We start from the raw sequence: 14,581 nt of genomic DNA on the forward strand, positions 1-14,581 counted from the left end.
GGTGTTACTTGGATTTATGAGACTATTGAGACCGGAGTAATGCTGCCCTCTTGGCGGTAATAATATCGTTTCCTAGCGACGCACGTCGATCCTAAGCCCCGGGTATACGTTTCCCCACACGAGAAGGTAGATCAAACTTCTTCATACTGGGACCGTTTCCATCAAATATTGCGCTATCGCGGCAAGTTGACAGGGAAAACTCCACGCTAATGTTGCGGAGTAGGCAGTTGAAGTAAAGAAAAAAAATCGACAACTCTTGGGAGTGATTCGAGAACATTTAGCTGTTCAAACATTGAATTCTTAATGAGACCACAGATTTGAGTTTTCGGGATCTTAAAATCATCTTTGCATTTGTTTATGCTGCTTAGTATCTAGATCCAAAACGCCCCAAGACAATGAAACGTTACAGTCTAAAATGTCTGCCAGCCTTAGTCTTTAAATAGATTAATCTACAATGTCTATCATTTAACATTTACGGTCACAAGGCCCCTAGGAGCGTCCAGCGTTTCTTCCAATAAATAACGAATAACTGAAAATATATAAAGTTAAACAATGTAAACCCTGTGAAGCATTTCTTGTGCTGTGTTGTAGTTGATTTATTTTCGTGCAGAATACGTCACTCAACGACCAACCTAGCAATATCATGGTATAACATGTAAGAAACTTTATGATATGATATTTCATTTGATGTTCTCTTGTATGCCTATAATATTCCTTGCGTGAATGCCAGGGTAATTCCATGTATTGGATGCTCAACTAAATCTCTGCGCCAAGATAGCGTCATTAATATTGGCCTCACCAACCAGACAGGCGTTTACGGGGCTGGTCGATAGTCGCTATTTTTAGACCATTGTCCTTTACTTTTTGAGGCATTGCAATTCCAAGCAGGTTCCCTTTTTCCATGTGTGAATAATTGATACACAGACGTAAGGAGATTACGAAAAACAACCGCAATGCAGATACCAAGGATTCGTCAACGCAGTTGCACATGCTGTGTGACTTAAAACCCTACTGCATCAAGAGATAACACTCTCTCTCGTTAAAAGGAAATCAAATTGAAATGAATTGTCCGTCGAAAGGAAGGTCTACCTCCATCAGCGATAGAAGGAATGGGCTTATGTCGTTTTGATCCTGGAAAACTTTAACAGCAATTTCACACATACAGTTGATAATCAATATTGATGCTGGGAGCACACACATGCTAATAGTATACACACTTGATGATACGCATTCATATAGCCTTCGGGGATCATTCAATTATGTTTAACATATTATCTATAAGAATTTGAGAGCAGTATCTAGGCAGCATCCGGCATCGGAACGCCAGATTTCTCAGGATTTGTTAAAAAGGAACAAGAATGTCACTGTTCGGGTCAAAGACCCTGAAAAATTGATAAAATATGGATGACCTTACCAAGGACTCAGATTAGATCCCAAGCGCATCGCACATGATTCATCTTGATAAATAAAATATAGCCTACTCCAACGTGAGAAATTGCACGTTGCGACTCTACCAAGGAAAATCAATAGGTTTACCGATAATGTCGTTGCCACTAACAACGTCACCAACACAGTCTTTACGGTGTGTTCGGTGAAACCTTTGACCTGGATAGCTATTGGTGTGTGATTCGGCACCCACAGTGCAGAACATCCCCCTGAATGGAAATGTTGATTTGGAGGTTTCTTCTGATATAGCGTGAACGTACACTTTGGCCTTGGCTGGACTGGCGTATAATGGGATAGAGGGGCGGTATCGATTGACTGTCGCTCCCCCCCGTTGTACTGGTATCAAACGCTTAGTTCGCCGCAGCAGTAGACCAGGGAAGGTGATCGCAACCGCACGGTCTTTGTTAAGAGGAGGGAAGCATCTACTCTGCAGGTATGAAGAAACGTTATAGCTAGGTACGACAGTCTTAGATTTATTGTTTATAATTGTCTTATCAGCACACTGTATAGGTATTGCTCGTCTTAGGACAATACGTGATGTTTGGTGCATTTAGGGAGGTCCATGATGTGTGTGCTTTTGAATAGCATCGCTATTTGAATATTATTTCAAGTGTAGTCTTGATCTGAGAATGCATGTCCTCGATTTTAGATTGCGTCTGCTATAAATCCATAATGATCGGGTGCAATAATGATTAGGGTGCATAATGAATGGCTGTCAGTATCAATAGCTGTTGTGTAATGACAATGCGCCCTTAACACTTTAGCGTAGCGTATAAAAGCTGTATAATTGCTTTCTTTTAGCTTCAAGTTGTTCACAAATGTCTTCTTTGTATTGGCAGATTTTCTGAATAATGCATTGATGGCAGATTCATAAGGGTTTTATATACGCAGCGGGTTCTATTGCAGTAAACCGTACCCCCGCCGTCTCTATGACAAATAGCTACGCATGACTATCCATATCTGCTTCATTTCCACACCAGCGGTAAGAACCGCTCCATCCGCTAGAGCGCCGTTACGACGCAATTTGCCCTATATAGGCCTGCTGGTAGCTAGCTTGATAGTCATACATATTTTACCTCGATATTTTCAACCCAGTAAGCTACCGCCTATTCATGTATTGTCATTGCAATCCTCGGTTAATCACAGTTGCATCCACTATAGGCTAACGTTTCTACATAGTATTGTTCCTTTCTCTTCCAAATGTCTATCTAACAAGACACTGTGATTTTGTATCTTAAAAGATAGTTTAGATTTGTAAAACGCTCGATGTCCATACATGTAGTCAGGTTTTGCTATTGTTAGATGTTGAAAGCTTTATGTGGTACATTGATCGCCTGTACAGGATATTACAAGAAAAAAGGCTGCAAATTGTTACGATGTCGTAAGTGTTCAATACGTTGCCATTCTTGTAACGCCAGCTGGCCAAGTTCCTAACTAAGTACTGAATAATTTAGTTCTTATCTTCTTCAGCCTAATTTTTAAGACACGTAGGCTATAATGGACATATAGTGAATTACAGAGCTAGAGGTAATGGCAGCAGACAGGCTCAGTAAATCTGACATAAACCCAAAATTTATGTATACTTGCCGCATTCTTTTGGGAGTATTGGTAAAACTTGTTAAAATCAAGTATTGCAAATCCACGTTTATTACGGTGGAACTGGACTTTGAATAGTACATTTTTGCATAAGCATTCTGCTTCTTCTTTCGTTAAATCTGGTGGATCAGTCGTCAAAGAAGTTTGACTGTTGTTTTGAAAAGCTGACCGTTGGAGACAGCCCTTTTCAATTATTCCGTGTTTAGGATGTCTGCCAGCCTCTGACCAGGTCAATGGCCCGGTGCCCTTTTCTCGTCTATAGATTTTGGCTTTCCTGCTAAAACCTCATCAGTAAGTCCAATCAAGGGTGAAAGGTGCATTGCTGCTGCCATCACAATCTCCATCGATGTTGGCAGAATAGCTTGGGGACTAGCCTCTATCCTTTAGATTTCAGCTTTGACAGCATTCCGCTGGCCAAAAAATTTGATAAAACAAAGCCAGGACTAAAATGGAGTCCAGATTGCCTGGGATACGGCTGGTGGAGTATCCAATCTGAGTAACTGGTTTGCCAAGCGTAATTGCTCTCGATCTATTTGGCTTAATGTGATAGGGAAAATGCTCAATTGCCTGGCACTATGGTGCCTAATCCTATTTACTAGGAACAATGGGCGTGGGCACGTGCCGCAAGATGACGTCTCCACTGCAGTACAGTGAGATTTATCATTAGGCACTCAATCCATTAAAAAAGATGGGCAGTTTTTAGTGCATTCTTCTTCTTCCATACTGCTAAGCCCAATTGGAATTGGTTTTTAAAGGCAATCGTTGGCAAGGCAATATTTACAAAAGATTCGGTATTCAGCTAGGTCAAAGTATTTGTTGCAAGATAATGACCGATTCAAATGCAGATAACAAACCCCAGTGACATCTCATATCTCAGCCTTTAACTCAGTTCAGGGAAGCTATTTTTGGGAACATGTAGACAAATACGAATGTGGTACATTATGTCTCACTGCACCAAGCCTGAGATGGCGTGGGCCATTGGTAGCAGATGCAGATTTGGAGATAAGTACGGTGATTTCAAAGACCTTATACAGACAAATCCTATCATCGATCTAGTGGACACACGGTGACCTGTAATATCTTAAGGTAATTTGAAACGGCAGGGATAACGACGCTACATTCCTTCCTTTGTACGGTCATTTCGCAGAGCGTTTAACTGTTTAATCAATAAGGTCCAATGATCAAGAAATTACAAAGGAACCAAATCTTAAAGACATTTTACGTGCACTGGCAGTATAAGATTGAGAGGAAGCATTCACGTCTGCTACGATAAAGTGGATAAGCCTTTGATTGATATTTCTAGCAAGGATGCTGCACATATTCATTCTAAAAGCTATTTGCGTCCCAACGGCCCTGACCTTATCAGCGCAGTCGAGCTAGCAGGAAAAGCTCCGATGAGTCAGCAAAGTTGAAAGGAATAGTTAATTTACATACAACCGGCAATCGAAACTTTGATCACCTATTGTCGAAGCTTTAAGCTATCGGAGGTAGAAGGTGGACGTTTCAAAAGCTGATGTCACTAAATATAATATTACAATGTCAATCAATGTCCCATTCACTTCATGTAAAACTTTAACGAATTCTAAAAGCATTCAATCTGGCGACAGATCAAAAGACAAATTAGGATGGAAAGATAATCAAGCAGAGGAATCATGTATCGGATCTGCACACGTCGTTTGCAGACAGGTCGATTTGTAACATTAGGTTCGCAACAGGTCCCTGATTAATGGAACATTTGGTTTGTGGGCATGGACGGTGATAACATATCTTGATCAGGATCATCCAAATGCCATTACATCCAGGGCAGCCTGGTGTAATGTGATCAGCCCGGAAAACAAAGATGTGTTTCTGCCATCGATCCACGGCTAAATAACCACTGCCCAAGGCTGTGGACATTTGTCATGGGCGGTCTCAGCGCGATGTATTCCGGGCAGATCATAGTGCAAATCTAGCAGCTTCAGAAACCACCCTCCCATGGGTACCGAGTGACCTGCTCTAGGACATCCCGTCATGACCTCACGTTAGGCAGTCATACATCATAAATGATTGGGAATGACTCTTTCGCACGGATAACTTAAACATTCAAAGCAATTGGTACAACCAGTGTCATAATGGATTGGTCTATCTTAGACGTACAATAAAAAGTGTGTTAATCAAGCGCAGCGACCATCTATTCCAGCCCAATCCTTTTCGGTGGCAATTCCCAATGTCACAAATACATGATACAAAATTAATCTTGACATGGAAAATCTTAAATCTTAGCCAGAGGAAACAGCACACTGAAAGAGGCATAATGGTATGTCAAATCGTCCCATAGACACTGACTGGAAGATGACTTCTTTTTCATTGAGATAGACGTCACAGGTGCAGTTCTAATAGGCTGTTCAGCAGTCTTTATGATGTCCCTCCGGATGTAATTAGAGAGGATAATATAGATACATGCAGCACAATTAACCTTCACGTTATCCACAAACAACACCTGTGGTCGGTTTTCCGTTGCTCGGGGACCAATTTATCGTTCACAAAGCAACAGATTAGAGTTCGCTAAGGGTGCTATTCTAATCAAATAATTATATATACATGTATATCGAATTAAGCATTTCAGATATCGTCGATAGCCATATGTAATCCCTCGGATAGCTAAGAATCCTGATGAAGTCTCATAATCTCTGTATAGACCTGGTTCACACATAATTATACAACCATGAACCTCACCTTGTCTTGTCTACCTATTGGCTAATCGCATGCTGCAAATAGATGCCAGCCAATCCCACTTAAACGGTGACAAAAAGTGAAAGATGGTTTAATTTTCCAGCGCCGAGGTGACAGCAAGCAGTTAATATTTAATATAATGTGAAGTGCTAAAAGTACTTCGTCCTTTGACATTTCTGTATTTCTCATTCAGCACCAGTTGGAGATGTATCTTCATTAAGTGGATGCACGCAGTGCAGAAGATGCCATATAGGTGGATCAGGTAAGCGTTTCTAAAGTATTGTACAACGTTTCCTTATCAAGACGCTGGAATCTGGTTAATCTTCAGTCGACTTTTACTCGGACACCATATGTAATACAAATTTATATTTGATTCATTCTAACAGTGAGACTGTAGAAAGTAATGTGTGCGTCAGGACATACCGATACGCCGTGAGGAGAAGCTACGTACGTTGCGGAGCTCCGGAGAAGCCTATTGAAGTTGACCATAGTTGATGCCGCACGCCATCCAAGATGGGTGCGTTTGTCTAATAAGGGAATATGCGGGATGCATCTGTTTGATGAATTGAATACTACAATGATATTTGTACGCTCCAAACAATAATGCCATGTTAGAAGATGCAGATCTTTAGAATCTTTTGTCTTTTTGCTGCTACAATGAAAGTGAATCTTGTTTACTTTTGTCCCCATCAAACCGGTACAGCCTGAGCTGATGTAAAGGGTTTGAATTAAGTTGAGGTCAGTTTAAGCCCTACATTAAATTTCAAAGCTTTAAAGACAGGATTCGACATGAGCTAATATCGATTGCCTAGCCTCTACGTTGGTTGATTCATTGCTTTCAGCGGTAATTCTATTGAGATTCAATGGCTATTTCACTCAAATGTTAGCAGTGATTTTTAATGCCCTAGCCTGTGTATGAAAGATATATAAATTTAAATAGCTGTTTCGGTACAAGCTCGCCTACTTTTGGTACAATATGTCATCCCCAGTTTTTTGTCAGTTCCACGGCAGTTGCCTCGGGTGCCGATTGCAAGACGTATGTTGGGCGAACATAAGGGCGACTTCATTTTTATTCAATAGACTCAAAATTGTAAATGCAACATGACATCTTGGTAAAGAATAAATATTTTTTCGCATCTTATTTAACAATGTAGGTAGCGCATCACTTGTAATTGATGCTGACAAGATAAAGCCATGAGAAAAAATTAAGTAAACCGATCCATGTTTTCTTGTGGATTGCATGGCCCAGTTTCTTAAAACGCTTAATGCCTACGTTACTGCATAGGAAAAAAAAAACATAGCGACCTACAAAAACATGATCCCAATGTCAACCTTGCCGCCAAGCAATTTTGAAAAGGTGACACGATGGGAATAAGCTTGCAAATCAATCTATGATAAACCATATGAATAAGAAATAACCTCTATTCTGTAACATGCTACGATAATGGGTTTTGACACAAGCTGAGCCTTAAATAATGAACACATGCAAATTAGATCAGACAACTCCGTGCTATATTTGTCGTCCCACGCTTGACCCATTTTCACGGAGCTCCTTCATGCATACGTATTGGTCGATTTGCTTGAAAATACCACATTGGGTCACCACCAAGGTCCCCTAATGGCTACATCTAAAAAAAATTGGTGCTGAACTCTCACGAAAAAGAAAAGTAATTGCTTGCTAGGGAATCAAACGGTAACAAGACGGGTTGAATGTCGCAAGCCTGACCCACTTTTACCGAGAAGCTTCATGCATACAATGTCATGTTCGTATTGATCGGTTTGAAAATGCCGGGCCATAACTAAGATCCCATAATAACTATACTTCCAGGATATTTTCAATTCAAACCAACCTGATAAGTAAACCCATGAAAAATAATCATAAATAGACAAGAGGTGAAAAAATTGAGTAGCTAGAAATTAAACTAGAATAAAGAAAATACAGCTAATGTGAAAACGTAAACTCCATTTGTTAAACAAACAGCTCGATTGGATGCAGCAAACCAACCATGACTTGTGGTTATGGGCTTTCGTTGTACTGGATGAATTGACCTACTTCCACAGCAGTGAATCTTCCACACATAATCATTTTGAAGTGCATATTCATCTACATCATGACTTTGCCAATATCACTACATTCCCGTCAATGTCTGATCTGCAAAATAGGCGAAGCAGTGCCAGTGAGTTATTCTCCATATAAACATGCTGTTCGATATTATATGCTAATGAAAACATCCATCTTGGTTGTGTGAATGTCATCTTCATAACAGTTATGTGTGTCTGTTCATGCTTGGCCAATTTGTAAATGTCTTCTTTAACTGGTGTTGTTTTCCAGAACGCGTCTACCGGATATCATTAACAACTGAAGCCAACGTTACCAAAACAAAGCCTGCACAATCATGGTATGTGTCATTGTTTTGAGATTGTATAAACTTATTCATCAAAACATTACAAGACAGCTGACCATATATCTCAACCAAAAATTGGCACTAAACTATCATGGAACAAATAAGTAATAACTTGTCAAGGAGTCGACATTGGCTATTAACAAGAACTCTCCCTTGAAAAATCTGCTGATCATGTTTGAGCCTGTACGCAGATCACGTATCAGGACTTGGTCCACTGCTGAAAACAATATGTTGTACACATCATTTGTTGTGTGATGCATTGTGCCACGATACCGACACAAATCAAATTAGTGCTTTGTACTTGAGGTATGCATGTGCAGGGAACGGTTCTTTGGATTCTTTATCATGCATTTGTTCAATAAATATTTATGCACTTTGCATTCCAAGCATTATTATCACTCTATGATAATAATCCACGTATCCTTAAGCTTTATCTATGAATGATATATTGAGTCCGACATATCAACTTATGATAATGCAATGATAAAAGATTGCAATCTTTGAAATCCCCCCGCATATTGATCGACATCGATCGTCACAAAGAAGCGAACTGTCCCGCAGTCACTTTTGTAACCTAGGGGACCGAGCCTGTAGCTTTGCATCGATCAAAACTTTCGAACAACCTTTCAGCAGCGCCAGGTGTTTGTAAATGCTACTTTTCTCTGAGTCTTTCTGATTACGAATTACGAAGCTCGTTAGTGATATAAGGGGAAACAAAGACAGGCAAAATGTAACAGCTCTACGTCAATTGTCATATTATTTCGTCTCTCTTCGAATTAATTCATAATGAAATGTGAAAACATTACAAACGGTCTATAATTTCATCACCATGTATCTTCACCTTTATTTTCTTGTCTTGTACAACTTAGGCTGACAAGTTAAGCGAACAGCAAATCATCGGTAAGGAAAAGCTTTGTATTCTATATGTACATAATTATGTTGATATAAAATTTTGAGATTGCTGTCTTTAACATAAGATGTGTTACTTCTTGAAAATTCTAACTAGGAAGGTGTATTTCTTAGCCCCAGTCAGTGCCATTGTACATATGGCGATAGTGGCAATAGACACTTAGCACATTAAAAAGGTTCGATAGAGCAACATACAGAAGAACAACTTGAACTTAAAGTGTAAACAAAAAATTCAAAACTTCACAAGGCCGGGCCCGTGCCTTAAACTTGTGATATTATTCAACACTACATCAACCATTCTGTGGCAAGAAATGTCTGTTGCTTACAGAATGCTTCTTATCGTTCCGCTTTCAGAGTATCGAGAAGCCTTCAGCGTGTACGACAAGGACGGCGATGGTATCATCGCCATTAAGGAGCTGTTCAAAGTCATGTGGTCTCTCGGACAGAACCCTACGGAGAATGAGATGGAGAAGATTCTACAAGACGTGGATCCCGACAGTGAGTAACCATGCAGCCCCCACTCACTCACTAGTAGTATTTTTTTATTTGTGCCAATGGCTTATGACATCGTTTTTGTCTCAAAATTTCGTATTAAAAAATGTTCATTAAATTAACGTTGATACGTTTGCTGCTGCGATTAAAGCAAAAAGGTCCTTATAAACGATGCCCTTACGCCCTTTTTCACAACAATTAATTTTACCTCGATGGAAAATGGAGGTATAGTTTTTTTGCTCTCTGCTAAGAATCTGCTTGGATTGCGATGATATCTGGTACGTGGGTATGACGACCAACGTCTACTTTGGGCCTCCTGGTGGCCGACATTGGTACCGCAGCAGGACTCCCGGTTTTTATATCATTTGTCCTAGGTCCTAGACATGCTGTGATCTTGATTTTTTGGCGGAAGGTACAGTAGCTTCTGACGTTAAGAAGTGGTATAAGTTTGGGACCCCTAGCAACTTTAGAAACATACATTCGACATGATAAGTACATGACTTTTTTGTGTGTGGAAACAGCCGTACGTGTCCACAATATAAGTGGCTGTCTGATTTTTCTGTCATTACTTAATCCCCTATTAGTGAATTAGTAATGGCAATGGCGTACATACAGCAAACTGGGGATACTGCTAAGTAATCTATATGCAAATAGTTGAATACTGCTATCACTTGATCCGTAGTAAATCATAAAGAGATTTCCCAGAAGATTGTTTGGCTCCTTATCAATTCATGACAAGATGTTACCGTATATCCATTAATTCTTGCTATTTCTACCAAGTGTAGGTAGATAAGATGGGTATTGGAATAGAATGTTAACAGTCTATTCTTAAAATATACTTGGTTTCTCTAGGCGAGGGATCAATCGACTTCGCAGACTTTCTTGCTGTCATGGCAAAACGACAGAAAGACACGGAACAGGAAGAGGAGTTGAGAGCCGCCTTCAGAGCCTTCGATATGGACCATAATGGCACAATTGAGTAATAGAGCTTGATTCTCAAAATTCTCAGACTTTGAGTGTCTGCCGATGCATGTTGTTATCATGTCTCCTAATTTTTGTAACCAAAACATGACCGTGCTCCAATGGCATTTACACGTCATCGTCATGGATAAAGAGTTCCATTCTAATTTTTTATGTCAACTTGTAACCCTTTTATTAGCTTTTGCTTTGCTATTTTTTATTTATACACACAGTAAAAATAATCTTATTGCACATTTAGCACAAAGGAGCTGAGAAGTGTCATGACAGATCTTTGTGATGACATCACCAATGAAGATATAGACGAGATGTTCTACCACTTTGACAAAGATGGCGACGGCATGATATCGTATGAAGGTAATAAATTACACTTTTCAATGAAATGTTCGAATACGTGACAAGGAAACTGCATCGCACTCTTACTACGGAGAACTTTTAGATTCACAAATGATCTCGAAGTCACGAAAGACTGTTAAACTGCCATTGTTAATCTTTACATTGCCCAACTAGGCACTAGGTAAAATCGGCAAAAAAGTTAAAGCAACTCCAATCAGATCCATCGTGGGTACGTAGAAATGTCTGCTGCACGCATTTTAACAGAACACAGAAGGGCCCTGCGGTTACACTCAGACCTTATTTAAAGTTCCTGATAATTACCTCCATACTTCTGCGTAAGAAATGGCACTGTGCAAAGACAACCACCTGGGTCCCCTTTAATTCACTACCCGCGTGTCTCTTCTCTCTTACAGAGTTCATTAGTGTAGTCATGGCGGCAGAGAAGGAGAAAGACGGACAGCCTTAATGAGCTCGGACCATATCAACGCAAGATGTGCAGCAATAACAATCAACAATAATCAGGCAATACGTTTTATTCAAGCTCGTATCAATAGCTTCATTAAGTATACAATTGGGCGGGATGCGGGTTTTATGCCAATAACAACCGCCAAGGACAACACACGCTACAATAACACTTAACTAGACATAGGGGATACGGTACAATATATGAGAATCAGGGAAGGGTGATGGTCGAATGATGTTGGAATTTCTTGTTGCAGGCAATGAAATATCAAAATGTATTCGGCAAGATGGCTGTGGCTTATTCTTAAGAGTGCCATAGCCATAATAGCTCTTACAATGATACACAAGCTAAGGCACTACACTGAAACAATATTGAAGACAGAGATAATATCAAGTCAGGGTCAGAAGACTGCAAACTTCAATACCTCTAAGGAATATGCTTAAGAAATCGAAACAGCTTGAAGACAAGAGCTGCATGGCAATATTGGTTTACCACCAAGAATAGCACTTAACAAAAAACTATAGCAACTGGTATAACGCTGATAAAACTTTTGATGCGTGATTGTAAATTACATTATGCTATAGGCATAGGAGTGCTTTGCAGTACAAAAACGATTTATTTGTAACATATAAATCGTGGGAAAGTTGAGACATGTTACGCTCTACAAAGAAATAACGAGCTTGCGAGCTTAGAAAGAAATCTGAAGCTTATAAACTGCTCTATCATAACTATATAGCTAAAGGACTAGATTTTACACACAGAATTACAATACATATGATAACCTTTTTCACTATTAGTACACTCTAACTGAATATAGTCGAACATACTGGGACAAACAAAGTAAATCAAACATGACGACTACTCAAGAAGGATAGTCTTAGGAATAAAATCATGTATAGCTAAGAGATATTAAAGATATCATTGATAACAACATTTAATTGAATATGTTGTTATTTACACTGTTGTACAGCTTTCTTCTTAGAATATGCAAGGATATTATGTTTATACCATGGCATACCCTTGCATACGTAACACATCAAAGAATGTACTGAATAACATTCTGAATAAGTCTGTTAGATGTCCAAGAGGCTTTAACTGATCAAAACAATGAAATGAAGACAACTTTATAATAGCTAACACCATATCGTCGGTGTCCAATCCCTATCGATTATTTTGTAAACATAGATTTGCCACATCGCCATATCATAGCACTTTTGTTCGGTACAAACCAAAATACACTGGTCATCAACGATGTGAATAGCTCGTATAATTATGTTATTCCCAGGAAACCCAAATGTCCTTCCTTGAAAATCATAATGGTTTTTCTCTGTAATCATTTATGCCTAAAGCGTCGCATCACCAGCTCGAATTTTCCAGCGTCAACGTTGAATCAGCCTTTTGGTCGCTACACAGGGAACTGATGAGGTCCGTTGACGCTAGACTCTTAGGCGACAACTCTGGACAGAAAGTCAATTATTCGGATGATCTGTGTCGTGTCTTTCGGGAAGGATGTGTATCTCACAGGATTTCATTTAGGATCGTGTTTTAAGAGGTCCTGAATACGCTTATATCAGTAGTCTTTAAATACAGTTATATTTTTTTGTACCGTCTACATTGATATATTACACTATTTCTTCTAAGGGGCTTATTTATTGTTACAGAGCCACATATTGATGATGATGACGCACATTGTCTCTCTCCCGAGGGCAGTGTCTGATAAGGCTGGCCCTGTCAGGACAAGAGTCTAATAAAACACAAGACGGATCAATACACGGTAATAATGGTACAAATCCCTTAGCCTGGTTTATCTCTAGGCCGCTGACATCAATAACATGGAGACTCAATATCTAAGCCTGTCGTCACTAATGATTATGTAACGGAATTTACATGTATAGTCGTCAAAGATCATGTGATTGGAGGAAAAGACAAAGACTGAAAAAATCCTCTTGCTACATTTTTATGAACCCGTCCGCTGTGGGTGAAAGTAATATTTGCTTAAATAGCAAAAAAAACAACAACACCTTACTGCCGTATGGTTCGATAGCAATCAGCAGGCTAAACATCTTTCGGTAAGTAACGAATTTTCTTTTTCATACATTGTAGTAGCCTAAGTGAGTGCATCTAACCGGTTATCAACGTATCTAACTTTGCGTTCATGATTACTTCACACTTAACTTGCAGGGCATGCTTACAAATTGGGGTGCCAAAGTCAGCGGGGCGATAGTTATGACTTTGTCCGTCTCGTAAGAAGATTATGTCACGGTGTACCGGTGATCTACGGCACGGCTTCTCCAGATTTAATTCGTAGTGACACTCGCGAAACTCCAATGTCATGCAGAACTGAACTGACAGGCTTTGTTTTCATGGAATGCATGAATACTCTGCCTTGTTGAAGATATTCGCTTGGAAAATTCTACAAGAGCAGCAAGTGGTCATCAAGAAAGAAGATATTTAGACTGTGCATTTGCATCTATGTAAAGCTGGGTATTTGGATTTTAGACTGGGAGCTTTTGATGATTATGATCAAGCATTTGATGATAAATTTCTATTATTCAATTAGTGCTAAAATGAATACTTAAAATGATAACGAAAACGAAGTTTTAGAATTAGAATCAATTAAATGATGATAGATGTTAAAGATGACCTCCAAAATAAAGCCTACTTATAATGACCAGATTGACTAATTAGCATACAATATTTGTGCTGTATACAATGCACGGTCATGTACAAGAAAGGTAGCATACAGTTGCACAAAATTTAATGCACAATGCATCTGTTGATCGTTATTAGTTTCTCAAAACGTGAATATTTCCATGCTTACCGATTGTGCGTGAGTCGTGTACAGATTTCAGCCTGTTAACACATGGCTCAAAATATATTTATAGCAAAGAAACTTCCGTTGCAAAGCTTTTAATCAGATAGATCTTTAATCATACTGTTTTCTGTCGTTAGTTTACGTTCATGTTTCACTTTGCACAGGAATAATCAATGATAGAAGGAAAATAGACTTGGTGAATGGAGGGCCATTGAAATATGACAGTTAAGATAGATTCGTAGGTAGCCAGTAAACGAGGCCATCGTAACATCTAGGGATTAGCATGACTTGGCTTTATGGATGATTAATCACCAACGCTTCTGGCAGATTGATAGAGTGCCTCACTTTTCAATTAGAGATTCATCAAGATTTAGTTACGGAACCCTTAGATATGAAGAACCATACTGATAAAGGCTCCAAGAAGTCTGG

General features: G+C 39.3%; 1 protein-coding gene across 5 annotated transcripts; it reads left to right on the forward strand.

The window, feature by feature from the left end:
• Positions 1–1,578: 1,578 nt before the first annotated feature.
• Positions 1,579–12,270, forward strand: LOC136432882 (uncharacterized). 5 transcript variants are annotated; one of them, XM_066424512.1, is made up of 9 exons: positions 1,579–1,902; positions 5,948–6,016; positions 6,458–6,492; positions 8,087–8,153; positions 9,029–9,059; positions 9,423–9,566; positions 10,413–10,539; positions 10,780–10,895; positions 11,288–12,270. In XM_066424512.1, exons 4-9 carry the CDS (start codon positions 8,151–8,153, stop codon positions 11,338–11,340), a joined length of 474 nt encoding a protein of 157 aa, XP_066280609.1. In that variant the 5' UTR covers positions 1,579–1,902; positions 5,948–6,016; positions 6,458–6,492; positions 8,087–8,150; the 3' UTR covers positions 11,341–12,270. The 5 variants fall into 5 exon arrangements, with proteins under 5 accessions (XP_066280609.1, XP_066280600.1, XP_066280591.1 ...); XM_066424503.1 differs by having other exon boundaries at positions 1,579–1,879; XM_066424494.1 differs by lacking the exon at positions 6,458–6,492.
• The last annotated feature ends 2,311 nt before the right edge of the window (positions 12,271–14,581 follow it).

The sequence above is a fragment of the Branchiostoma lanceolatum genome, chromosome 1, assembly GCF_035083965.1.
Source record: "Branchiostoma lanceolatum isolate klBraLanc5 chromosome 1, klBraLanc5.hap2, whole genome shotgun sequence".
In the NCBI taxonomy this organism is placed as follows: Eukaryota; Metazoa; Chordata; class Leptocardii; order Amphioxiformes; family Branchiostomatidae; genus Branchiostoma; species Branchiostoma lanceolatum.